Source organism: Vulpes lagopus, chromosome 2 (genome assembly GCF_018345385.1).
Source record: "Vulpes lagopus strain Blue_001 chromosome 2, ASM1834538v1, whole genome shotgun sequence".
NCBI lineage: Eukaryota > Metazoa > Chordata > Mammalia > Carnivora > Canidae > Vulpes > Vulpes lagopus.
The window spans coordinates 152329295-152355810 of record NC_054825.1 but is presented as its reverse complement, the minus strand read 5'-3'; the positions used below and the strand labels follow the sequence as shown (position 1 = coordinate 152355810).

Below are 26516 nucleotides of genomic sequence, written 5' to 3'. Positions count from 1 at the left end.
GGCTGCTGAGTTTTCTTCAGAAAGTTGCAACACCATGGACATTCGAGAACATGCGTGGCTTCTGAGCCCATCTGCTGGCTCTTGCTGGTTCTTTGCGCGACCCCTTGCACAGGGAGCGAACAGCAGGCTGCCACCGGCATTTGTCACCAGATCAATCTCATGATCTCTCCTCGGGTCTATTTGGAGAGGGTCTCGTGTGGTTTCCGCGGGCCACATGGTCACACTGTGTGTCTGCACGTGCAACAGAATGTTCCACCCACAGTTAGATCCGCTCACGCCCTGCGGGGTAATCGCGTCAACGGCAGTAAAGCAAAAGCAGAGTTTTCCACTAGGAATCCTCGTTTCCTTCCACATATCAGGTTTCCATGCTCCATCGTCTTAGCAAAAAAAAAAAAGTCCCCCAGGCATAAATAATCAAGTTAATGAAACTTATTAGGAGAATAAATGCCCTGAATAGATGCCACGAACATGCATATTCATAGGACCCACAGAATCAACCCGGCTTTCATCAGATCACCACACACCACGAAGTACAGAGGAAATTTGTGTTTTGTATGAGAGAAATGTGCCGTTTCTCCTGGCTAATGAAATCCACGCTGAGAGCTATTTGAAGTAACTAGAAATTGACACCTATTGGATAATAATTAAAACTCCAAGAACATTTACCTGTGAGAAAATGAGAAGCCCAGCTCCCCCCACGTGAGACGGTGGTCTCCCCATCCCAGGATGCGGGGGCGCCCCCAGAACACCTACTGTACTGTAGGAGCCCGTGAGCACGGGGGATGTGAGCAAGCAATGATTTTGATCGTTTCAAGAAGATGCAGAACGGTTTTGTGCTCCTATTCGGCTCCTGCTTCTCTGGCTGGTCGGGTCTTCCTGACACACACTTTTGCAAACAGCCTGAGAAAAGGGGACCGCGGAGGCCAGGTGGCAGCAGGCCTCACCTCCTCCTCCTGCCTCCGGCCTGGATTGGAGCAGCCCAGGGAGAGGCAGGAGTCTGGGAGGATGGCCTGGGGCCTGGGGGCAGCCACAGGAGGAAGGGCTGCATCACTGGGCATGGGGGGGGGGGGGGTTCTAGGGAGCAAGACCATGAAGACGGGCTCCTAACCTTTTCTGCACCACAGACGGACCCTTTTGCACCTGGGTCCCTTTTAATGCATAGAATGAAACACATTGTACGGAAAATATCTATAGCAAAATTATTAAATATTTTTCAAAACAAAGGATGCAATATGTGAGCTCCTGTATTCAGTGCATAACAGGATTTTGCGGCAGGCCCGCCGAGGGGTGTAATCACGGAGTAGTGATGAGCGAAACCGAACGTTGGGGCATCTGCCGCAACCACAGGGGTTCGAGAGAATGAGCGATTTTCTCTAGCAGCCAGCCGTGAGTGCGATGAGTATCTCTGGGCTTTCCCTACGTTCATCATAAGAGGAAATGCTACATTTCACTCAGAGGTTAGTGAAAATAAACATGTGGTTTCCCCACCATGTTCACAGGCAGGTCTGGGGGGCCTGGGCCCCCCGGGCAGGGCCCTGCCACTATGTTCTGAGGTCCAGGGAATGCTGGGGTCTCTAGATGACAGCGGAGCCTCCACAGAGAGACCCCAGGAGCCTGGAGTCTTCACAAGCTCTGGAGGACGGTGGGTACCCACCTGCCAGGGTGCTCATGGTGGAGGGGCATGTCTCTGTCCTTCGTTGTTTGCAAATGCAGGGACCCAATCTAATGATACCTGAGGGACCCTGGTTGAGTCCCACAGTTAATCTGCCCGAGGTGTCACCAAATGGCAGGGACTGTTCCCCAGGAAGACTTGGCCTTTCTCACAGTATTTCTTGTTCAATCACCTTCCTCCCAAGAAAGTAGGAATGTTTCCTGTCCGGTTCACCACTGAATCCAGCCAATAGGATATGTTCGAGAAATATTCGTAGGACGACCGTATGAACACTTATGTGAAAGGCGTTTGGGGAGGCCTAGCATCCTGTCCACAGCACTTGTCCTGCACCTTCAGATCTTTCATCTAAGGGATGTTTTCTTTTAATATTCTTGAAAGTGGACGGCTCCAATGAAAGCCAAGGAAAACAAAACAGATGATGATAACAAGGGCTGGTGAAGAAGCACTGAAATGTCATGTCCTGAGTCATTGTTGATGGGGAGGTACAGTGGTGCAGCCTCTTTGGAGAATAGTTTGAGATATTTCTTAGAAAGATCACTGATTTACTGGGGCACCTGGGGGCTCAGTCAGTGAAGCATCTGCCTTCAGCTCTGGTCATGATCTCAGAGCCCGACGGCTCCCTGCTCAGTGGGGCCCCTGCTTCTCCCTCTGCCTCTGCTGCTTCCTCCACCCTCCTTCTCCATTCTCTGTCTCTCAAATAAATAAATAAAACCTTAAAAAAATGAATGAAAGCACTGATTACCATATGACCTAGCAATTCCACTCCTAGGAATCTACCTGAGAGAAACAAAAGCCTCCATCCACATATGAGCATGTGCAAAAGTTCACAGCAGCATTATTCAGAATATCTGAAAACTGAAAAAATCCGAATGTCCACTGACAGATGAGTGGATAAACAAATATAGCATATCCATATGATGGAATACTATGCAGCAATAAAATGAACTTCTGATAATGGACTACAACACGGATAAATCCCAAAAACATTGTTTGGTGAAAGGAGCCAGAAGCAAAACGCCACATATTGTATAATTCCATTTATATAAAACGTCCAAAGAAGGCATTGAGGCAGAAAACCCGGGGCTGACAAGCATGAAGGATTTTTGTGAGGGGATAGAAATGTCCTAAAGTTAGATTAGAGTGAAGGCTGCACACTCTGCAAATCTTAAAAAAAATCACTGAATTGTACCCTTGGAATGGCTGAGTTTTATGAGTAAATCACAGCGCAATTTAAAAAATTAAAAAATAAAAAGGGGGTGATGGCCTAACCAGTGGAGACTCAAGGAGCCTCGAGATCTCTCCCTGAAGGAAAGGGAAGCGACTTCTCTGGAGCCCAGAATGAAGTCCCTCTTACAAAATGCCATGGGTCTCCTGGCATGAGCGATATGAAGACACAGAGACTGGATACAAGGTAAGAGCCAGGCCTGGAGGTGTCCACGGAGACCCCTTCAGGCTGCCTGTCTGCAGGTTGGAAAAGTCGTGTGGACACAGACTCCACAGACTCGTGTCTACTTCAGCACCACAGACCAAGTGCACCTGTGTGTCACTTACAGGAAAAAGCTCCAACAAACAAATTGAGAATGGAAACCAGGCAGCAGGAGGAGGGGTCCTGAACACGGAAACCAACTTCTGGACAACTTGTAGGTCAGTGTCTTTACTCTTTTCCTTGGCTCTTATAGCCCAATTCATGTATCTCAAAGTAATGGGGAATCTGCTTTTTTTTTTTTAAATAAAGATGTTATTTATTTATTTAAGAAAGAAACAGAGAATGAGAGAGAGAAAGCATTTGCAGGGGACATAGGGAGCAGACTCCCTGCCGAGCAGGGAGCCCGATACAGGACTCGATCCCAGGACTCTGAGATCATGACCTGAGCTGAAGGCAGACACTCAACCGACTGAGCCATGCAGGCATCCCCCAAGGTAATGGTGAATCTTAACAGAATTCTTTGGTTGCACATTCTTATCAGTGTAGACTGGCTTTCCCCCAAAGATGTGGCTCTAGTGCGATTTTCTAATAAAGACATCATAGTAGGGGGGCATTTGCCTTTGGCTCAGGTCATGATCTCAGGGTCCTGGGATCGAGTCCTGCCTTGGGCTCCCCGCTCAGCAGGGGAGTCTGCTTCTCCCTCTCCCTCAGTTTCTCCTCCAACTCATGCTCTCTTTCTCTTTCTCTCTCAAATAAATAAATAAAATTTAAAAAAATGAAAGACACTATAGTGAAGGAACAAAGTAAAATATAAAATTTGGTTAATTAAGATGAGCATTAAAACCTTAAGAAAGAAAGACCATATTAAGAAAATGGTGAAAGACCAGGCACTAGGAGTGAAGAGCCAGCACCGGGAAATGGGGTGTGCCGTTCCTGTCAAGTTCTTTAAAGAAAAAGGAACGGATCTGAATGGGGGGGGGGGCTCTCTCTTCCCCTGAATTCTCTGTCACCTGCCTGTCAGCCTCCCCCTTAGACCTTGATCACTAGTGTGGTTCCCCTGAGCTTGGCCCCCTGGTGGGCACACTTGTGAATGGCACTGGCACTTCCCACCCTGAGGTGGTGGGGATCCTTCCCCCTGCCTTCTGGAGTCAGGTCACTTGGCCCTGCCCTCCCCGGAACCTGCATGTGTCCCTGAGGCCTTCCAACACACAAGGGATGGTTTTCAATCTGCCTCTCTGCCTCTGGGCAACATTTTTCACTAAAACCTCAGCACTTTAGATTGGAAAAGAAAGCGAACAGGACAAGGGCCCCTGGGTGGCTCAGTGGTTGAGCCTTTGGCTCAAGTCATGATCTCGGAGTCCTGGGATTGAGCCCTGCATCAGGTTCCCCACAGGGAGCCTGCTTCTCCCTCTGCCTGTGTCTCTGCCTCTCTCTCTGTGTCTCTCATGAATAAATAAATAAAATCTTAAAAAAAAAACAAAACAAACCCAAACAGGACAAATCCATGAAAAGCAATGCTAATGAGTTAAAAATGTGAACTTTCCCTGCCTTTTTGAAAACATGCCCTAGAGCCCGGCCACGGGTTCCCAGTCCTCTCCACCTATGCCCAGCGCTCCAGGGCTGGGGGTCCCGACTGGCACTGAGACATCGCTGGTGGCAGCTCTGTGGCAGGGCCCCATGGGGAGGCTCTGCTGAGACACCTGCCGCCTTCAAGTCCTGCCCTCGCTCACCAGCAGGGGCCCTGCTAGGAATCCTCCAGCTGAGTAGCTCCCCATCCACTGAAGGCCAGAGAGCCCCAGGATACATCGTTAATGTGACAAAAAAGCGAGGCAGGAAACCATCTATAAAGAAGAGAACCGCTTATGTATTAAAGTAAAGGGATACGTATAAACAGGGAGGACCCGTAGGAAGCTGATGACCGCCGTCTACCTGGAGGAAGAGAGTGGGGGGAGACAGGACGGAATGGGACGGGCAGGACTTCCCAGTGTGCATGTCTCTGAACCACAGGGACATAGTCACCGCGCAGTAACCAAGTGAAACAAACGTGAAAAGGAAATACTGTCTTGTAACAGCACCACGGTCTCGAGTGTGGACACCTGACCCCGGGGTCATGGCCTTCTCTGTACAGGTGCCAGCTAGGCTAAATCCAGGCGTCCTCCAGCTAAATAAAGCACCACTCCTGTCTCAAGAGCCAACTACTGTGTGCTCACGACGTCCCAGGCCAGCAAGGCCTTCGTCTCTACTACCTTGGCGACTGATGAGGGGGACAAGAGGACGAGGTGGGAGCAAGATGGGCCTTGCCGGAGTCACCTTAGCTCACAGCAGTGAGGCTTCCAGCTGGTATTCTGACCTTGATTTGCTCGGACACGAGCGCCTTCTTACAAGTTCACCTCAACAGAGGTTTTCTAGGTCCCTGCAAGAATCTCACACACAACTGACATCTGTGTGAGGCCCGCTTTAAACAAAGTCGCCCCAAAATAGGCATCAGCAGAGCGTGTCGAGGCAGAACCCAAATGCAAAGGGAGCCCACTTAATCAACGTTTCCGTGTCCAGAGAGGCCAGCAGGTTTCTTGCGAAGAGGGGGAGCTAGTGTATACTGTGGCGCTTAGGCCAACACCCTACAATTAGTCCAGAAAAACTAGCCATTGCTCTGATGGACCGTTTCCACGAGGATCATTTATCAAAAAATAGAAGGGCCGCAAAAGCTGTCCGTGGCATCGTACGGGCTTGACTGAGCTCATCACACTTTTGTGAGTGACTCAGTAGCGGTGGCCGTCGCCCTCTGTGGGGTGGACAGGGCGAGTGGCCAGCACACAGCCCACGCGACGTTGATCTCATGATGGGGCAACTTCGCTCTAAGGTCAGTTGTTCGGGAACATCCCGTCTAAGCCACTGTTCAGTGAACTTGAGAAACTGAGTGACCTTCCGGCAGAAGAGTAAGACTTCACAACAACAGGGAGCTGCGACGACCAAAGGCTATGTTGGGCCCCAACGTAAAATCCCCCAAATCAAAACCTCTCCCACTCTGCAAAAAAAAACCTTGCAAACATTTCCACAGAACTTGGCAGGGGGCGGGGAGGGGCACCTCAGCGCTGTGGGTGGCCTGAGCTGCAGCCCCCCGTCCCAGGTGGTAAACCAAGGTAGCGGCTGCCGTCCCACCCGGGGCCCGAGGAGAGGGCAGCAGGGGGCTAGTTCCCATATTCTACTCTCAGGTGCCAACCCAACAGTTAGACCATCAGGTGCACCAAATTAGAGTTAAGATGAAGTTCCTCTTTCCGATCAGGGAAATGAGAAGTAGCTCCATTTAACCTTGAGCTCTTTCACTATGCGATGCGGACCACACTCGCCAGGAGCAGGGGCTCTGGTCGGGGGAGCTCCCGGCCCCAGCGCCAATCATGCTTCCTCTGCCAAGCAGAGAAGAAACCCCCTCCCCACCACCCCGATTTCAGGATACACACTGAGACAAGTGAGTTCTTTACTGGTCTCTGTGGCTCTACGAGAGAGCAGCATTACGCCAGAGCCGTGGGCAAGGGCCATGCGCAGGAGAGCCCTGGAGCTCAGGATGACCCGAGGTCCTGCATGATCAGGACCATCAGTCCTGGGCTTCAGTGGCTGGCCGGGGACCCTGAGCCCAGCATCAGTACCTGTTAAGCACTTGTATGTGCACACTCTCGGCTGCACCCGGACCTGCTGCAGGCGGATGCATTGTGGCCCGCACACAGGACACAAATCCCCAGCCGAGCCGAGCCGGCCCCAGGACTGTGGAACCCGCCAGGCAGCACCAGCAGAATCCTCGGCGGGCAGGAGCCCCTCTGGCTCTCATTGCTGGAAGCCGTGGAGAGCTGGACCCTGGGGTGACCGTGGTTCAGACGGCTGACGTGCCAAGGGAGCAGAGGCCCAGGCGGCCCAGGACGGGTGGTGAAGGCGGCTCCATTCGCACTCACAGCCTCACCCCACCTCCCCACCCTGCTCCAGGGCCCCGAGGAAGTGCCAGGTCCAACCTCCAGATCTCAAAGTGCCAGGGACCAAGGGACCTCAAAGCAGAGAGGTTAAAACCAAACAGCAAACTTCACATCATCTGCAGTGAACTCGCCTCCCAGATCATAACACAGAAGCATAACACAGAAGTTGAACGGAACGTGCTTCCATCGTTTGGCTGCGCTCAGGAGTTGCCCGTCCTGACAAGACGCCCCAAAGCCACTGCAAACAGCCCATGGCATCGCGGTTGGGTCCCGCGACACCGCGGCTGCCTGCCATCCTCGCAGCCCGCACAGAGCCCATCAAAAGTTCTGTTTCACTTTATTGGATACACCAGGTATGGGAGTTACAAGTGAGATCGATGGGTGTGCCAGCCTGTGAGCCTCCTCTCCCGCCGGCTCTGAAATGAACGGACCTTGCCTACATAGGACACAAACACAAGCAAACCAAATTACAATCAGGTGGCGTCCCAGGGTGGGTAAAGTAAACAGTTAAATTACTAAGCTCCCCATACGTCCATGAAAATGGCATACAAAACCATATAAATTACATTTCAGGTCTGTACATGATTCTCGAGAAACAAAACAACAATACTGTGCTCTGTACAACGTCGCTCCAAACATTCCAAACCCAAGAAACACTTGCCCCTGAATTCCAGAAAAGTGGGCGAAATACACATGCAGGATGATTAAAATCATTTCACAAAAATGCAAAATCGCATTGGGTTTCTTTTAAGGCACATTTGCATGTAAGGCGCAGAGAACTCCCATTTCAGAAGCCCCGTGTTCACGGGACCCCAGCAGGCAGGCGGCAGCATCCTGTTCCCGCCGATCCCGGGCGGCAGCGGGGAGACGGTCTCTGGCAGAGGGGCGGGGTGGGGTGGGTGGCAGGGAGACAGCAGGCCGGCTCCATCCTCGAACAGGCCGGCTGCCCCGAATCCCAAAGCTCGACGTCCCGCCTCGTGGCCCCACAGGCCTGTATTCTACGTCCGATCCTACGTGCAAGGTGGAGGGCAGACAGTACCTACGTCCCTGCAAAGTGCAGGCCCTGCTCACCCACCGCCCATCTCCCTCAGGGAATGCTGGGGGCGTAGGTGGTCACCGGGCATCCCTCTGGGCCACCACCTTTGCCTGGTCAGGCGCCACCAGCTCAAAGACCCTCCAGCCGCAAGTGGCCACAAACGGCAGCTCTGCGCACGAGAGGACGACACGGGTGCAGATTCTGTGCAGTGGGAGTGCACGCCAGCCCACTGGTGCCTGGGCTTGAGCCTCCCCGCTGAGTGCCCAGTGGCCCCGAGCCCCCTCAGGCCTCCAGCTGCCCCTCGGCCTCATCCATCTGCAGAGTCTCATTGTCCCCTAGTAGCTCGGTTTCCGGGACAGAACCATTCTCCTCCTCCTCTGCTTCCTGCACTGGGCTCTGGGCTGCGTCGTCTGGGGCGTTCTGGGTGTCCTCGGTGGCTTCTGAGAGCAGGGCTGCTCTGTCGGCCATGGACGTGTTGGAGGGCGCCGTGGTGACATAGCCTGTGCTGGTGGAGCCACTGCCACTGTGGTGGGAGCCGGGCTTGGGGACCACTTGGGCGGGCACCTGCTGCGGGGCCATCTGCATCGGGATCTGGACCGGATAGAAGTTGGACAGGTAGGCCCCATAGGCGGGCACTGGCTGGTACCCATTGACTGGGATGTAGAGCTGGGGAGGGGGCACCATGGGCCGGATCTGGCCCTTCATGGGGATGAATGGGGGCTGCGGGAAGGGCTGGGCCTTCTGCTTGGGGCCCCCGTAGCGGGCGTTGCTGACATTGCTGACTGGGCTGGTGCTCAGGGAGCTGGTCTGCGTGGTGTTGCTGGCGCCCGAGGTCTGCGCCGAGCTGTTGTAGGTGGACAGGCTGCCCCAGGCACGCAGCCGGCTGTGGATGTCCTTGAAGCGGGGCCGCCGGCTGGGAAACTCGTTCCAGCACTCGATCATCAGGGCATACACCCAGGCGGGGCAGTCATCCGGGCAGGGCAGCACCTGCCGGCTGCGGACCATCTCCACCACGTCCTGGTTCGAGTGTCCACAGTAGGGCTGTAGGCCGTAGCTGAAGACCTCCCACAGGACCACGCCGTAGGACCAGATGTCTGAGTCCACGGAGAACTTGCCGTACATGATGGCCTCGGGGGACATCCAGCGGATGGGCAGCAGCGCGCTCCCCATCAGCTTGTAGTAGTCGGCTGAGTACACCTCGCGGAACAGCCCCAAGTCGGAGATCTTCACGTTCAGCTTGTCGTACACGAGGACGTTGCGGGTGGCCAGGTCCTTGTGCACCACGTGGTGGCTGGACAGGTACTCCATCCCTGAAGCGATCTGCGCCACCACGTGCACGAAGTCGGGGGGCTCCAGGGCCGACTTCACTGTGCGGTCGTCGTCTGTGCTGCCCACGTCGGAGTGCGGCGAGCGCATGACCAGGAACTCGTGGAGGTCACCGTGTGAGCAGTAGCTGAAGACCATACTGAGCGGCTGGTCCTTGGTCACCATGCCCAGCAGGCAGACAATGTTGGGGTGCTGCAGCCGGGCCCGCAGCATGGCCTCGTGCCGGAACTCCTCCCGGAGCGGCCCCTCTGCTTTGTCCTTCAGCGTTTTGATGGCCACGGCCTGGCTCTGCTCCCCTGGCGCCGGGCCGAACAGGTGGCCTTTGTAGACCTTCCCAAACCGGTCCTCTCCGAGCTCCTCCATGAACCTCACCGATGACAAGCTGATCTCCTTGAGCTTGGCCTGCAGAGAAGAAAAGCTGTCGTGAAACACTTGCATTTGCACAACAGGGCAAGGATGGGCGGGGGGGAGGGGGGTTTTGGGGGACCAGGGGCGGTCCCGGTGTCGCCCACCTGCACGGCCCAGCAAAGGACCCCCAGCGCTGCCCATCCCAGGCTCAGCCTGCCCTGCACACTGCTCTCTGCTCTTAACCACACTGACAGCATGAGGCTGCCTGAGGACCCCCTCTGGGCTGCAAGTTCTGTCCCCCCAAAACTCCAGAGGCACCATCACAGACTGTGTGCACACCTGCTCACACTCAAGCACATATACACACACACACACGCACACACACCCAACCAAGCTGGGCTCCACCATCCCGGAGGCACCCCTGGACTCTCGCATCCGTGTCCCCCACGCAGGACCCTTCCCAGAGCTCCCCGATGTGCGGCTGGCGTCGAGGCCTAGGCACCACCGCTGCTCCTGGAGAGACCCAGCGTGTTTCTGGGACCCTGAGGCGCGCTCCCCACGGTGTCTGCCACTGTCAGAGCCTAGGCCAGCTGCTCTCCAGCGGCTCCGCCATGGGCCCATCCCACTGCTTCCTCTTGACTGGCTCCGTCGTGACAGAGGCGGCACATGGTGAAATCAGCCCCAACGTCCTGCTCCTTCTGTGTGTCCCTCCCTGTGCTCAGGGGCTCCCCCTCTCCTCACCGTCCACCCCCAAAGTCCCAGTGAGTGTGCAGTGGCCGCTGGCTACAGAGCCAGGTGAGTCCCTTCTCCCCCTGACCACCCTGAACACCTCCTTCAGAGCCCAGCCTGCCTGCAAGTAGTAATGTCCCCTCACGTAGGCCAGGCTGGCTGTGACAGCCTATCTCCTGTGCTGTGTGTCGGGGTGTTCTTGCCGTCCTGGGGGCTCTTGGGGTGGGTGGGGGGTGGGCAGGGGCTGGGGGGATGGCCTCCAGCCCCAGGTGGAGGTTAGACCAGCCCCGTCCTAACTTCTCTATAAGTCTGCCAATCCACCCTTTCCCTGAAAATCAAAGCAAAACCGACCCAAGCCCAAACTGGCCAGAAAGCAGGGCTCCGTCCCTTACAAGAGCCAGACGGGCCCTTGCCTGGTGGCGAGCCCTTTTCATTTTGTTCTGTGGGGACCTCGGCACAGCTCCTTGGGCTCCCGCTAAAGCAGCCATTGAGGCGGAGGGACAAGCCATGGACCATGGGATGGGGGTTCCCAACACTCCTACCGCTTCCTTCCTAATGACACACGGGTCCTGACATGTCTTAGAGCAGATACGAGAAGATAAAGGGCCATTTCAGATACTTATGTGTCATGTATCAAGTAAACCAAGAGCCCAAATGTCACAGGCAAGCGAGCTCCAGGCAGAGGCTGCGCCGGGGTGGGGGTAGGGGTGGGGTGGCGTGCGGAGGAGACCTGCTTGTGCTGGGTGATGAGAGGCATTTCCACATCCTGGCTTGGAGAAGCCATCAGCTGGCGCCGCTGCGGTGTAGACGCCGAGGCCTTCTGCTTATTCCGGCACATGCAGACCAAGAAGAAAAGACACGCGATGACCAGGGGGATGGCGATGCTCGGGACCAAGATGTACAGAATTCCCATCCTGCTGCTGTCCTGGGGACCTGGCAACGGCAACGTTCACAATTTTTTTAAGATACAATCCCCCGTTCCAACTCTAAATTCTCCGCCAGCCCACGCCCTCCCCCAGCTGCAATATTCAAGCACAAGTGGACGATCCCGTGAGTTCCACGGAGGGGCAAGACGGCACACCAAGCCTAAAAACGGGTGACATACTGAAAAGCACACAACCCCTTGCACGGGTGTGAGACATAATCCAAAACTGCCGCCGCCACGGGATGAATCGGGAATACACGGCACCAAAAAACAAAACAGAACAAAACAAAACCCCGTGGACTCTAAGGGTCTTAGTGTAGTAAGAACCAACATCCTGGGGTGAGAAATGACCCTTTCTGCAACATTTTAGGATTTTCCGCCAGTTTTCAATATAATGAACATATATTATTTGTAATAATTCAAAATGCATTTGATGTAAGAGAGCGCTGGTAGCCAGTGAGTTTGACCCAACCGCAACATGGGGCCACAAGCACGCTCGAAAACACGATGGTAAAATGTGCAGATTGTGGCTTTCCAGGTAGCCTTGCCATTTTCACAGGGAGGAGCAATGCTCTGTCTCCCTCTACAGGATCCACAGACAGGTGCAGGGGACATGCGGGGCCGCAGTGTCTGTCTGTCTGTCCCATCAGTACCACGCTGACCCACTCCCCCACACCCTACTAGAGTTAAAATCAAGTAACACCACAGAAGGCTCTTGCTCTCCGCTCCCTCCTATTCCAGGCAGATGTTCTAGAAGCCCCCGGGGCAGTGGAGGCTTGGGTCATTTCTCCGGGGAGATTTCATGCCCCTCAGGCCCAGGTCAGGGATGTGAGCGCCGTCCAAACACCTGTGCGACCATTTATTTTATCATCATCTTTTCAAAATCACCAACAGATACCATGCTCATTAACAACTGCGGTGATTATAGGGCCGCGAACATTCCTAATGGCCCGTTTACCAAAGGCTACACCGCTGTTAGCAGGTTGGTGTTCACCTGATTTTCTGTATTCATGTTAAGGCGAACACCAAAGAAATGACAGACAGAGCTGTTCTGGCAACAGTCTCACAACTAGAATTTTAAATAGAATTCTTTTTAAATGGGATCCAAGCCTCCATGTTGCCCCACCCCCGGTTTTTGTGGCAGATTTATACATCTGAGACGAGGTTCCACGAAGAACATACAGCTCCAGGCATTTGTCGGGAGCCGCACACAACTCCGTGTACAGATGTATCTCTCGGTCATCCTCCTGCCCCTGCTGGGAAGCAATTAGCCTGCTGCTTATTTAGCGACTCAGAGTGATCCTGCAACACGTATCCTTAGCAATCCTGCCAAGCGCAAAGATTTCTGCGATGTAAGATAATCGTAGACCTGCCAGATCAAACTCCATGTATATTTTTAATGTTTTGATTAATTTTTAATTACAAAAGTAACAACTGCTCGTTTTAAGAACGCATCCTTTTTTTGGGGGGGGCGTGTCTTCTCTTAATTTAAATTCAACTAATTAGGGGGACACTTGACGGGATGAGCCCTGGGTGTTTTTCTGTATGTTGGTAAATTGAACACCGATAAAAATTAATTTATTAAAAAAAAATTAAATGCACTAAAAATAAATAAATAAATTCAACTAATTAACCCATAGTATTATTGGTTTCAGAAGTAGATTTAGTGATTCATCAGTTGCATATAACACCCCGTGCTCATCACATCACATGCTTTCCTTCATGCCCGTCACTCAGGTACCCCATACCCTGTACCCCCGCACCCCTCTCCTCCAGTACCCTCAGTTTGTTTCCTATGGTTAAAAGTCTCTGATGGTAACATTTCTGTCAGCGATGGAAGTCCCTGCTAAAAGTTTGGTGTGTATCTTTCCAAAACTTCATCCATAAAATGTAGGTGCCTATGTGTGCTCACACATGTACATGCACAGCTTTCCTTTGCAAAGAAAGAGCCAGAGAAGGGAAGGGAAGGGAAGGGAAGGGAAGGGAAGGGAAGGGAAGGGAAGGGAAGGGAAGGGAAGGAGGGAGGGAGGGAGGGAGGGAGATGCAGACAGGGGTGGGGTAGGGGGAGAAGCAGCAAGCAGGAAGAACACAGCTACAACCCTACAATGTCCTTTCTCTAACAGGACATCATGGACAATTTCCTTCCTCGCAGGAAATTTTTTTTTAGACAACTGTGGCATTCTGCAAAGCAGCTTTATGATCATCTAACTCCTGACACTCTCTTAAAATTTATTCCTGCAGTGAACTCACATTCTTGAAGATCTGTGTTAAGATCTGTGCTAAGAGGAGTGGCAAATTTGGAACTGCCCAATTACACTCCCGGGAAGTAAGGGATCCGAGCAGCTGCAGGTGCAGGCTCGCCCAGCCCGGGGCCGCTGGGGCAGGGGAGGAGGTTGGCGGGTGGACGGCGAGCCTGGCTTTGCTTCACGGTTAATCTCTCCTCCTCTGTCTCTTCTCGGTAGTGTTTTCCAGCAAACCACTGCCTCTAGGTGCCCAAATGTAAGGCTCAGAAGGCAGCCAATCTTCTCTCGGGCACCCAGGCTGGCGGAAGCTGGCAAAATGTAAATGGTCTCAACACAGAGTCATGCTTGTCAGGTTTGCAACCCTTAACGGCCCTCTCTTCTTCTGTCCTTAATTTCACAAAGAAATTGCAGGGAAACTGGCAGGGAGACTGAAGTTCACTTCTTCCTCAGTTGGCCAAGTCCACCTATGAAAGCTGGCGTGGCAGGAGGTGAAGGAGGGTGGGGGGTGCTGCGTCCCCAGCACCAGAGGCCAGGCCTAGGCTTGACTGCAGCAGGAAGCACTTTTCCTAACATTGGGAAACATTATGTAACAGCGTCGATGGAGAAACCAGATGCCAAACTCAACAGCTCGGGACCACACACAGGGAGGAAAGCACTGACGGACCCAACATGTAAACAGCGGTCTCCACGGAGAGGTGAAATCCGGGGTGAAAGGCACATGACCCTTCAGACTTCCCTCCTCTGTCAAACATCACAACCAGATAGGACTGCTAGGACCCACAACGGCTGTATTTACAACCAACAATCATGGTGGGGAAATGGGGAAGGTGCCAGGGCCACCAGCCCCCCGGCCCCACACCACCACACAGTGCACTCAACAGTTAATGCGTTCAAAAAAAAAGAGAGAGAGAGAATACATACTACAAGAGGGTACGTCACACAGTTCCATGCGTACGTTTTTATTCTGCGTGAAGCACCAGGGGCCTTCCATCTGCCCCCCAGGGTTCCGGCAGTAGGCGTGCCCCCCTCCGAGCTCGGGGAAGTCTGCGCTGGTTAGGTGGTGGCTGTGGGGGAGCTGCAGGCCCCACGGCTGGCACTGGTGCCCTGACTTGGTGGTGCTGGCGGTGCCTCTGTAATCTGTGCCCGAGCCATTGTAGCACTGATGGTCTGGGAGGGAAAAGACATGTTAGGAGGCCCGAAAATTAAGCCTTTCTCGGTGTGTGTGTGTGTGTGGGGGGGGGGGTGTCCAGAGAGTATCCGTCTCCACCTCTCCCCAAAAGCAACAACAGAATCACTAAGCCTGCATCAACCCAAACGGGAATTCCCAGGAGACCCAAAAGAGTTTCCTTCCCAGAAAAGCAGCATTTAAAACTCATTTAAATGAATCTCATGACTTCCACGAAGCTCCAAGGCCACAAGTTAAATCAGGGGTGAGTCAGGGGATACATGGGGGGCAGGAAGCCCATTTGAAGTGATGCTATGATCCTGAGAGCACATTTGAGACCTGCCAGGCACCTCCATTCCCAAATGAGGACATCGACCCCAACCTCCTGTTCACTTGCACTAGAAGCAGAGCCGAACTGGCCAGGAGGGACAGTGAGCACCCAGGCCCACACCCGCCAACGGCCGCTGTGCTGCCCAGTAGAACACTGCATCATCTCTGCAGTGCACGGGGAGTGGGGACCCAAACCCAGGGTGCTCCCTGAGCCAGACCCGGGGTGCATGTGTGTGCTGAACAGCAGTCCTGCAGAGCTTACCGGGTGTAGACACTACTCTAAGCAGCTTCTACAGATTCACTCATGTAATTCACATTCCCCATCTTCTGAGGATCGTAGTTGCCATCCCCGTGCAATACGAGGAAACTGGTATTTAAGCAACGTGTCCAAGCTCACCTGGGGTGAGCCCTGAGCCAGGATTTGGACAGAGCCGTGAGCCCAGAGACCAGGCTCTGGCTGCCCTACGGAGGAGCTCCGTGGCGCTCTGGGAACCCCCAGCCTCACCAGAGAGCTGAAGAGAGTCCCAGGCCTGGGAGGAAGGCGGCCTCTTCCCCAGGTTTGCCCCTCCCTTCCCTTCAAGGGGCAGCACCCCGACCTCCTCAGAGATGACAGATGTTTGGGGCCCAGGGCGGGTATGGAACGCAGCCCCGCCTGGGCTCCCGCTGCTCAGGGGCCTCTGCAGCACCCCTAGGATGCCGCCCCCTTGGGGTGTGTGTGGAGTCTGAAGCCCAAGCAGGTGGCGACTCACTCGTCCCTAAGAGCAGGGGTGCAGCGGCCGGGCCTGGAGCCCTAACGTGGACACCCCCTCCCTGGGGGACCGCCCGACCTTGGGAGGGCCCAGCTCCGACACACACGGCCGGCGGGAGGGGGGCACCGGGTCGGGGGACTCACAGCGGCCCAGGCGCTCAGCCGGGATGCCGATGCGCATGCAGTTGGCGGCGTCGGGGCTCTCGGGCAGGGGCAGCGCCTCGCACTTGGGCAGCTGCAGCCGCATGAGGATGAGCGGGTTGGAGCGCGCGATGGTGTACTCCTGGCGGCACAGGTCGCTCTCCAGCACCTCGCACTCGTCCCGGCACAGCTCGCGGGGCTTGGGCGCCCGGGAGCGCGCGTCGCACAGCGGGAACACGAAGTGGCAGAAGGACGGGATGGCGAACTGCGAGCACTGGTCCGACAGGTGCGTGGAGGTGCCGATCATGGTGAAGGCCGCTGCGGGGGCGGGGAGACTGGCGTCAGGGTGGGCGGGCACCTGCTCTGGGGCCCCCAAGCCCCCCACCCCACCGGCCGCACCTGCGGCACCTGGCCACATCGCCAGCCAGGTGTCTCTCACCTGCTCGGAGCCCCTAGCCCCCTCCCTCACTTGTGCCCACCCACCCTCTCCCCTCCCCCGCCCACCAGGGCCCCCCAATCCTCCGCCCTATCGCCCTGTCTTCCTGTCTTCCGCACGCCCAGAAAGGCTCTCACCCAAGCAGACTCCCAGGGAGCACGAGCCACCCTGATCTGCACCAGATGAAGAAAGTCCCAGGTCCCAGGGCTTCACTTACAGACATCATAAGCAGAATAAGAAAGGAAAACCACACCCAGGTTCTCATCCAGCTAGATGCTTCTTCCACCCCAGGAAGATTCGGATTTTACACCCTTCCTAAGGCCCTGCTATGAACTGGGCTCTGCAAGCACAGGGCGGCTTGTAGAGCAACGGGGCTGGGTGACTTCTAGAAGCAGAGATGGGAAAAGCACACAAGGATCAAGCCCCAGTCTTCTTTCTGACATCCAGGTCCTTGGGTCTGTGGGCAGAGAGGCCACCTGGGGAGGCCCTGTCAGGGCCTGGGTGGAGGGGTGCCCCCAAAGGAGGAAGGGAGTAGGCCAGACAGGTGGGCAACCAGCCCTGTGAAATGCAGCCACGGGAGGAGTAAGAAAACAATGGGAGAGGCAGGGATGAGAGGGAGAGCCAGCAGGCAGCTGGAGGGTGTTCGCGGTGGCAGGGAGAGATGGGGGTGCTTTGTGATACAGGGAGCAGAGAAGCACATTGAGGCAGGAGGGTCTGGGGCCCGGAGGGTCTGGAGCTAGGGTCAGCTGCTTTGATTTTTGGAGGTAGGACAGAGGATGGAGTGTGAGGGGCATGAGCACGACCTCTGACGTGGAGAGAGGAAGCGGGTGGGCGCTGCAGGGTGAGCGGGGAACAGCAATGCCTGTGGCAGGAGGGCTGAGTCGCCCTCTCTCGGCCACCAGGGCTCAAAGGAGGCATCAGCCAGCAAGCCCACTGCCAGGAGGCCCATCTGCTTTGACCTGTGGAGGACCTGCTTGTGACGATCTAACCTCCGACAGCTAAAGAAAGAGACGCCCCTCTGCCCACACACCCTGCAGAGATGGGGAGAGAACAGGACAGGTTGGGCTTCCATCCCTCGGACACCAGTTCGACCCATGACTTGTGGTGCGGTGCCCAGTGAGGCCAGCAGGTGGCGCTGTGGGCACCCATTCTCCTGGGGACCTGCTGAGCACCCAGGGCAGCCAGGGGAACAGACGAGCTGGCGAGGGAGCCCAGTTCTGGCCCTGCTCACTATTTACTACAGGATAGGGAGTCACTCAGTCCTTTCTGGTCCTGTGTATCTGTCAAGGAATTTGTTGAGGCCACGCGCTGGGGGATGGAAGCCTGCACAGAGCCTGTAAGATGCACGCGTGGTCCTTACTCCTCCTTCTGGCCAATATTAAAATCGAGGAGCAGAGAGTTAAGAGGTTTAGGTGCAGGCTGTCTCGGAGCTGGCTCAAGAACCAGGTGTGAACCCAGTTCAGTCCCATTACGGCAGAGGTGGTGACCATCGTGAGGGCTGTCATGATGTGGGCTGTGACCCAATGCCCCCCTCCCCAAAGGTATGGAAAGATGTTCTAAGAAAGCCAAACCTAGCATTTCTTTGGGGGTAATCAACCAATAGAGTGTCACAGCTGACCCTTTAGTGATCTCTCCTCTCCCCTGACCCCCTCAGAACATATCCCGTGAACGCTTATTTCTGAAACTATGGCTCTAGGTATCCAGAAGGTCCAACAGGTCATGTCCTCGCCTTTGCCCACTCCTCACAGGTCACCCTGAAGACCTCCTGGGGCCCATTCCCTGGGAAGCTTCCAGAATCCTGGGAACAACTTCTGACAAGCCTGCTCTCCAAACAGAACATCTCCACAACCAACAGTCTCAAAACCACAGACCGGCAGTCTAGAGCAACTTTGACTTTGTTCTCTCCCAAATTCACAAATCTAGAGAACATCCTTCTAGGCTTGTGTCTAAAAACTGCTGTAAAATCAGTCTGCTTCAATATATGAGTTGTTGAAGGCTGCAAACAGGTCCCTCAAATATAACTCGGGAACAATCTTGTGCCTGGAATCAGGGCCTGTCAGTTAGTGGGATGAACATTCTGGAGTCTGCCACTAGCATTTTACAAGATGATTAGAGCAGAACAGAAGATAGCAGAATGCATGGCTCATATTAAGGCTGTAACCAACTTTTTCCCTTAATGAAATAGAACTGAAGAGAAAAATCCAAGTGCACTGGTTTTGTTAGGGATGGTTTTTGTTTCTTGTAACCAATGTCATATCTCTGAGATACAGGTATGGGTAAACTAAAAACTAAATCATAAGTAAAGCACACATTTTACTGTCTGTTGGGGTCAAAGAGGTTTGAGAAGTTCTGCTTTAATGACATGAAAAGCTTTTCCAATGAGAGATACTGATGTTTCCAGAACGTTTTCAGGGGTTCAGTAACTATGGGCCAGGCAGATCTGTGATAGACCATGACCTCAGACCCTCCAGATTGAGGTGAAAGACAAGGGGACGGCTGGCCTGAATTTAGAAGGACATGTCAGTGACACCTCCATGAGTATCCCCTAGCATCCTCACCAGGGCAGTGCTTTTTTGCAAGCCTCTCTGCAAACCCCACCACGTCTCCCGGGGAGCCCAGCATCAGAGGTGGGTGGGTAGCTCTAGTGGGCAGCCAGGGTCAAGAACTATTATGTAGAGAACCCAGTTGAACTGGGCCATCTGCCATTTTCACAAGATTTTCCTCATTCCTTAGTCTGAAGAGAAAAACGTGCGTGTGTTTGTAGGGAGAGGAGAGTCCAGAGGAAGAGGGCTTTGCAGGGCTTTGGTCTAATTCATTGTCTTACTTCTCAAAGGATTTTCCCCAAGAAGACCTTCACATCAACATGTAAAAGTCAGTGCACTGAGGACCAACAGCCAACCAGAAATGGCAAATAGCAGAGACAGAGAACACGCAGCTTCGTTTCTCACGCCGTGAAGCAGGCACCTGAAAGCCCTGAGTACTGCTGCTGACCCGCAAACCTCTCTCCCAAACTCCGAGGGGCCCTGTGAACCTTTTAACCAAGCCCCTGTCTGAGAGGGAGCCAGAGTCAGGGAAAATAAAAAAAGTCAAGTGTTTGAATGGTGTGGGCACCGGCCTGCCTCCAGGGTGGCCAGCCTGGGGACAGGGAGGCCCTGGCGACCCAGTGAGGACAGGACATCTCAGGGCTTTGAACCCACGTGGTTGACCCAATGAAGTATATCGGACATATACTCTATAAGCAATCTGCACTTGCTAGTGGGAACACACACGTGGGAACATTTTAGGGGAAACCGGGGTGGCAGTCCCAACTCCTTCTAACAAAGCTCTCTGACTTTCCATGGCAAGACACACGCACCAGGGTTGGACCGTCCAAGACGCCGGTGGGACTGTCTGTGCAGATACGTGGCAGCGGGGCACGTGCTCACTGTCCCACGGCATTGCTCCTACCTGTGATTCGGTTTTCAATCTCCCCCTGCATCTGGAGGGAGTCCACATAGATGGTCCGGTTCCCAATGAAGCGTGCACACGCAATCCCCCGGTAAGGCTGGCAGAAGCCGTCCTCATGGTAGTCGTCTCTGGGGAAGATACGGTCTGTGAGCATGCTGGTTTTCTTTCTTTCTTTTTTTTTCTTTCTTTTCAAATCCAGCATCTTATGATCAAGGCATCTCGTTCCTTGGTATTTACCCAAATGAACTAAAAACAGAGGATCACACAAGAACCTGCCCACAAATGTTGACCGCGGTTCTATTTATTTGGATTGCCAAAACTCGGAAGCAACCAAGATGTCCTTCAGGAGGCGAATGGATAAACAAACTGTGATCCATCCAGACAGAATATTAGCCAGCACCAAAAACATGAGCCAGGCAGCCCGGGTGGCTCAGCAGTTTAGCGCCACCTGCAGCCCAGAGTCTTATCCTAGAGACCCGGGATCAAGTCCCACGTCAGGCTCCCTGCATGGAGCCTGCTTCTCTCTCTCTCTCTCTCTCTCTCGAATAAATAAGTAAAATCTTCAAACAAACAAACAAACAAACAAACAAACAAACAAACATAAAATGAGCCGCAAAAAGACACAAAGGGTCCGGTGCTTAAATGCACGATACGAAGTAAAATACCGATGTGGAAAGGCTACGTGCTGTATGATTCTAGCCATCTGACATTCTGAAAATGGCAGAACTATGGGGACAGCAAAAGGTCAGTGGTTGCCAAAGGTTGGTGGAGGGGGTGGTACATGGGATGAACCTGCAAAGAACCAGGACTTCAGGGCAGGGAACCTACTCTATATGATACTAAAATGGTGGATACAAGTCATCTCATATTTGACCCCAGAATAGCATAGGTTTGAGCCTTGTGAGTCCATTTACATGCAATTTGATTTCAATAAACAAAATAGAATACGATAAATGTACTTTCTCTCCCTTATGATTTTCTTAGTAAAATTTTCTGTCCTGCAGCTTACTTTATGGCAAGAATTCAGTATATAATACATACAATGCACAAAATATGTGTTACTTGATTATTATCGATAACAGCCTACTGTTATTGATGGTTGGCTTCCAGTCAACAACAGTAGGCTACTAGTAGTCAAGTTTTTGGGGAGTCTAACATTACACGCAGATTTCCAACCATGCAGAGGGGTGGGTGTCTCAATCCCCACGCTGTTCAAAAATCTGTTGTCTAAATTCATAGAATGCCCAACACCAAGTGGTAACACCAAGAGGGAACAGACTTCCATTAATCATAACGTATTGATATTGGCTCATCGATTCCAACTAATGCACCACGCTAATGCAAGATGCTACTAATGGGGGAACTGTAGGTGTGGATGTTGGGGGGTGGTACGTGAGAACTCTCCACACTTTCTATTTGATTCTTCTGGAAACCCAAAATTGCTCTAAAACATAAAGTCTATTAACTTAAAAATCCAGCATCTTTAAGGGAGTAGAGCCACAGAGTTGTGAAAGATGGATTCGAAATGTGAAGCATACATGTGGGTGGGTACATGTTCCTGTATATGTACAAATACACACTGAACACTCCTCAGGAGCATGTGTCATCTTAGCAGCGAACTACATCAGAAACACTACAGCACACCCCTGTAAATGTCTGCGGTTTGAAAGCAAGACTTTTATGAAAATGACAATAATCCAGAAACTGTGCTCTACCATTACACTGCATGAGAGGCATCTCTGAAATGGAGGGAAGCCGTGGGGGAGGGGAGATGCCCAAAGTCTGACCTTCAAATAATTTGTACAATGAGATGTGCTTATTATGCAACAGGGAAGTGTGCAATGTAGACAGATACCACAGATCACACTTCTAAACGCAGAGGTTGGAGGGGGAGCCTTACAAGAACATGACCCTCCACTGGGCCCTCCAGTCTGACTCCCTCGTTGGGGCCTGTGCACGGCCCCACTAGAGTCTGTGCCACATTCTTTTTTGCTTTAAGATTTTATTTATTTATTCATGAGAGACACACAGAGAGAGGGGGAGAGACAGAGAGAGAGGCAGAGACACAGGCAGAGGTAGAAGCAGGCTCTGTGCAGGAAGCCTGATGTGGGACTCGATCCTGGGACCCCAGGATCATGCCCTAAGCCAAAGGCAGATGCTCAACCGTTGAACCACCCATGTGTCCCCTGCGCCACATTCTGTTCTGTAGAACCTGTTAGTCCTGCCTTCAGCTGAGGAGATCAGGCATTCTGAGGACCCACATGCTTCTCAGAGGGCCCTCAGGATGCTCCCAGGAGACGGTGGATGTGGCCACAGCCGATATATGACGGCTGCCATCTGCTGGGAGCAGAGGAGCGGGGGTTGGGGCTCCGGGGGCAAGCTTCTGGCAAGTGCCTTAGGCCTGTCATAAAGTCACTTGTTTTCTAGCAAATCTGTAACCTGCCCCCAAGCCTAACAACACTTGTCTTTCCGCCCTACACTGGTAAACCATCCCATCCCCCAGTGAAAATCTGTGTTGTGTCCAATTTCACCAAATGGACTTAAAAATCTGTATTTTACAAACGTAAAATCTGGATGCTCATAATAGTGGAGACAAAGGGTCTGGAACAATACGGTCTCTTCAGCCGCCTCTGGCTCTCTCCCTCTTCGGCACCTGCAGGAACTCTCTTTTTCAAAGAAAGGAACCTGGAGCCATAAATAATCTAAACAAAGAGAGTCTGGTGTCAACAAGAGCTGGATGCCCTTTCTCACAATCTTGCTTAGCCATTATTTCTTTGGGTCAAGGATTCCTTAAATAGAGTTTAAACAACCAAGCACAGGTGCTAACAATATACACCCAAATCACTCCTTCACTCTTTGTGACCTGGAGTTAACTGCTGACTAAATTAAAACCGATGCTTACGCGAGCCCAAGTTCCCTCTGCCCCAGTGTGTGTGCCACAAGTCACTGTCTGCGGGTGGGTTCGGGGCTCTTACCCACTGTGCCAGGAAGATCAATGAGATATGCATGCTCTGTTGAACGTCACCTGTGACTGGGATAGGAGATGTGATGCAGTCAGTCCCTTGGAGTGACTCCACAAGAGGAAGCGATTTCTTTTCTTCAAGAATCAAGGAATAGAAAGCCGGGTGCCCCCAGGACCAGGAGAGCAGGGGGGAGATGGGAGGGATGGGTAGGGAAGACATGCTGAGAAGGGGCTCAAGGCCATCTCATCTCATCTGCTGCTAACTCGGCTCACTGGGCTTCTAAGCTGAATTGTAGAGACTGTCCAAAACCACAAACAGAAGTAGCTAGAAAATGACATCCTTCAGCTTTCTGAATTTTGAGAAAATACATGGAAACTCCTGTTTAGTTTTTAGCACAATTATATTTTACCTTTACCTGGCATAGTTTTGGACCTCTGAAGAGTGACAGAGCTACTGAAGTCTATAAAACTGGTCACTCAGATGGGATGCCTGGGTGGCTCAAGCAGTTGAGCGTCTGCCTCAGGGTGTGATTCCAGGGTCCTGGTTTGAGTCCCACATCAGGTTCCCTGCAGGGAGCCTGCTTCCCCCTCTGCCTATGTCTCTGCCTCTCTCTGTGTCTCTCATGAATAAATAAATAAATAAAATCTTTTAAAAAAACAAAAGGTCATTCAGAGACTAAAGAAAAGTACCGAGACAGAAGCCATCATCTGTAAAAGCCCTTAAACCACAGGAGCGAAACATCCATGCATACTGAATCACAGAACAGCAATGTTTGGAAATTCCATTTCAGGTATCTCCTACATTCCTAATGCCTCACACACTAATCTAAGGCTTAATGACACAGATGAAGAAGGAACTTATAAACCAACAAATTCATGGTCAAGGAGGGGAGACAGATAAATAACTATAATTTATGTAAAAAAAAAATAAGGAAAGGAGTAGGTGAGTGAGAGCAGCAGAAGGATAGAAAGCGTTTTTCACAAAGGGCAAAAGCACAAAGAGTAAACCGAGGTACAGCACTTTAACAAAGCCTGAAACTAACTTCCATAAGCTTCAGGTGACCTGACAGTAATCCCATAGGTTGCAGTAACAAAAGATTCTTCAGAGGAAGGTAACAAAATCTAGAGTACAAACTATAATGTGTACTAGAGTACACAATGAAAAATTAGCAGACATGAAGACACAGGCAAGTATAACCCATGGTCAAAAGAAACTCAAAGACGATCCAGATGTTAGCAGACCAGGGCTTTCAGGAACTCTAAGTGTAGTAAAAAATGCACAGAAGAAAAATATGGGTAATTTCAGGAGACGTAGAGACTATAAAAAAATTGAAGAACTAAAACACATAATCCGCAATAAACCCCACATTGGATGGTATGAACAGATTAGATAAAAGAGAAAAAAATGGTAAGCTTGACAGGTCAAAAGAAAATTTCCAAACTGAAACATAGATTTAAAAATTTACAAAATAATAAACAGCACCTCAGTGAGCTGGGGGCGAGTACAAGGGGTCTAACTGATGTGCCATCAAATCCTAGGAGAAGAGAGACACAAAGAGTCAGAAAAAAGATTTGAAGAAATAATCACCAACATTTTTCCAGAGTTGATTAAAAAATAGTAGCACATTAATCAAGCAATGTCAGCAAACAGCAAGCAAGAAAGAGTAAAAAAAAAAAAAAAAAGAACATCCACTCACATAACAGTCAACCTCCTGAAAACTTAAGATAAATAGAAAAGGGGGAACATGATAAATAATTGCTGGCCCCTCATCAGAAACAATGCCCCTCAGCAAAACAGAAGGATAGCTTCTACTCACCAGCAGAGAAAATAAATCGTGAACCTGGAATTCCACACTCAATGGAAACATCTTTCAAACAGGAGGGTAACCAAAAAGATATAAATGTGAACATATATAGTATCAGAGCATTAAAATATATGAACAAGAACTTACAGGACTAGAGAACGAAACAGAAAAATCCACAACTACACTTGGAAATGTTAACACTTGTCTCACAGCAATTCATCGAACTAGATAAAAAAAAAAACCTCATAAAGAAACAACAGTGGAAACACTGACCACCCCTCTTGACCTAATGGATGTTTGTAAAACAACATACTCAACGAGACAGCATCCATGTTTCAGTGCACAGCACATCCACCCAGACAGACCATATTCTCGCCACAAAGTAACTCACAGTAAATTTAACAGAATTGGAATCATAAGTGTCAGATCGCATCAAATTAAATTAAAAATCAATAACAAAAAGGTTTAGAAACTCTGCAAATACTTGAAAATTAAATAGCCCACTTCTTTGTGCTCAAAACAGAAAATACAAGAAAAATTAAATGGTATTTTAAATGGAATTCACATAAAATATGAGAAGTGAAAACAGGATACCAAAAATTGTGGACTGCAGCTACAACAGCAATTAAAGAGAAATTTATGACTTTAAATGCTTAAATTAGGTAAGGTTTTTATATTGTAAGAAATTGGAACAAGAATGTCAAGCTAAACCTGAAGTAATTAAAAAAATACTAATGATGAGAGCATAAATCAATATAAAAGAAACTGAAAAATCAATAAAACCAAAAGTTGGTTCTTCAAAAAAAAAAAAAGAACAAAATTGTTTATACCTAGAAAAACTGATTAAGAAAAAGAGAAAATACACATTACCAATATCAGGAGTACAAAAGGGGACATCATCAAAGACTCTATGGATGTTAAAAGATAATAGGAAACATTATGCAGAAATATGTGAACACAGATCCAATAACTTAGAAAAGTATGGCAAATTCCTTGAAAAACACAATACACTAAAATTAGTGGAAACAGAAATAAAACTCACAATAGCCTTAAACATCTTAAGGAATTTGAAGTAATAAAAAACTTTCCCATGATAAAAAACCCCAGCCCCAAATAATAGAAACTGGTGTATTCTATCAGATATTTAGGGAAGAAACAGTAGTTTTACACAAACTCTTTTGAAATATAAAGGAATGAGATACTTTCTAATTCATTTTATAAGGTCAAATGATACAAATGCCTCACAAGGATGCCAAAACATAACAGACCAAAATGCCCTTGACCAAATGGGCAACATGCTTCACAAAACAAAAATAAAAAAACTGGACCCACCCAAATAAAAAGACAATAGAAAAATAAGTAATAAACCAATTGGGCTAAACAAGAATGCAAGGTTATTTCAACATTTAAAAACTGGTTACTGAAAACAGAGACAAAGAGGGAAACCATGTAATAATCTCAGTTGGCAGGGAAAAAGCAGTTGACAAAAGTCAACATTCATTCATTACTAAAACTCTCAATAAAAAAAAAAACACTCTTAATCTATTAAAAAAGGGCATTTATCAGAACCCTACAATGGATGTGTGACTTAACGGTGAAATAAGGAACATTTTTCCCCATAGACATTGAAAAAGATAAACCTGTCTGCTCTTACCAATTTTAGCAGACATTACCATGGAGGTCTTAACCATTCTGATCAGGAGATAGATTGATCAATTTGATCGATAGATGGATAGATAGATAAATGGTATATAGACAAATGGCTTATAGATTGGAAAGGAAGAAGTAAGACTGCCTTTACTCACGTTTCATACC

The 26516-nt window shown here is 50.9% G+C and overlaps 1 protein-coding gene across 3 annotated transcripts in view; it reads right to left on the bottom strand.

Annotated features, from left to right (window-relative positions):
- Positions 1-7380: 7380 nt before the first annotated feature.
- The window catches only part of ROR2 (receptor tyrosine kinase like orphan receptor 2), a 190455-nt gene continuing 171319 nt past the window's right edge, over positions 7381-26516 (bottom strand). The window contains exons 1-7 of one of the 3 annotated variants that reach the window (XM_041744913.1): positions 24714-25330; positions 24380-24431; positions 19935-20062; positions 16055-16369; positions 14589-14834; positions 11230-11432; positions 7381-9824 (exon numbers count right to left, since the gene is read on the bottom strand). In XM_041744913.1, the coding sequence (XP_041600847.1) occupies positions 8379-9824; positions 11230-11432; positions 14589-14834; positions 16055-16369; positions 19935-20062; positions 24380-24431; positions 24714-24807 (2484 nt within the window). In that variant the 5' untranslated portion in view covers positions 24808-25330 and the 3' untranslated portion in view covers positions 7381-8378. Of the gene's footprint in view, positions 9825-11229; positions 11433-14588; positions 14835-16054; positions 16370-19934; positions 20063-24379; positions 24432-24713; positions 25331-26516 lie in introns of those variants that run through there. The other 2 variants (XM_041744912.1, XR_005986168.1) reach the window with 2 other exon arrangements.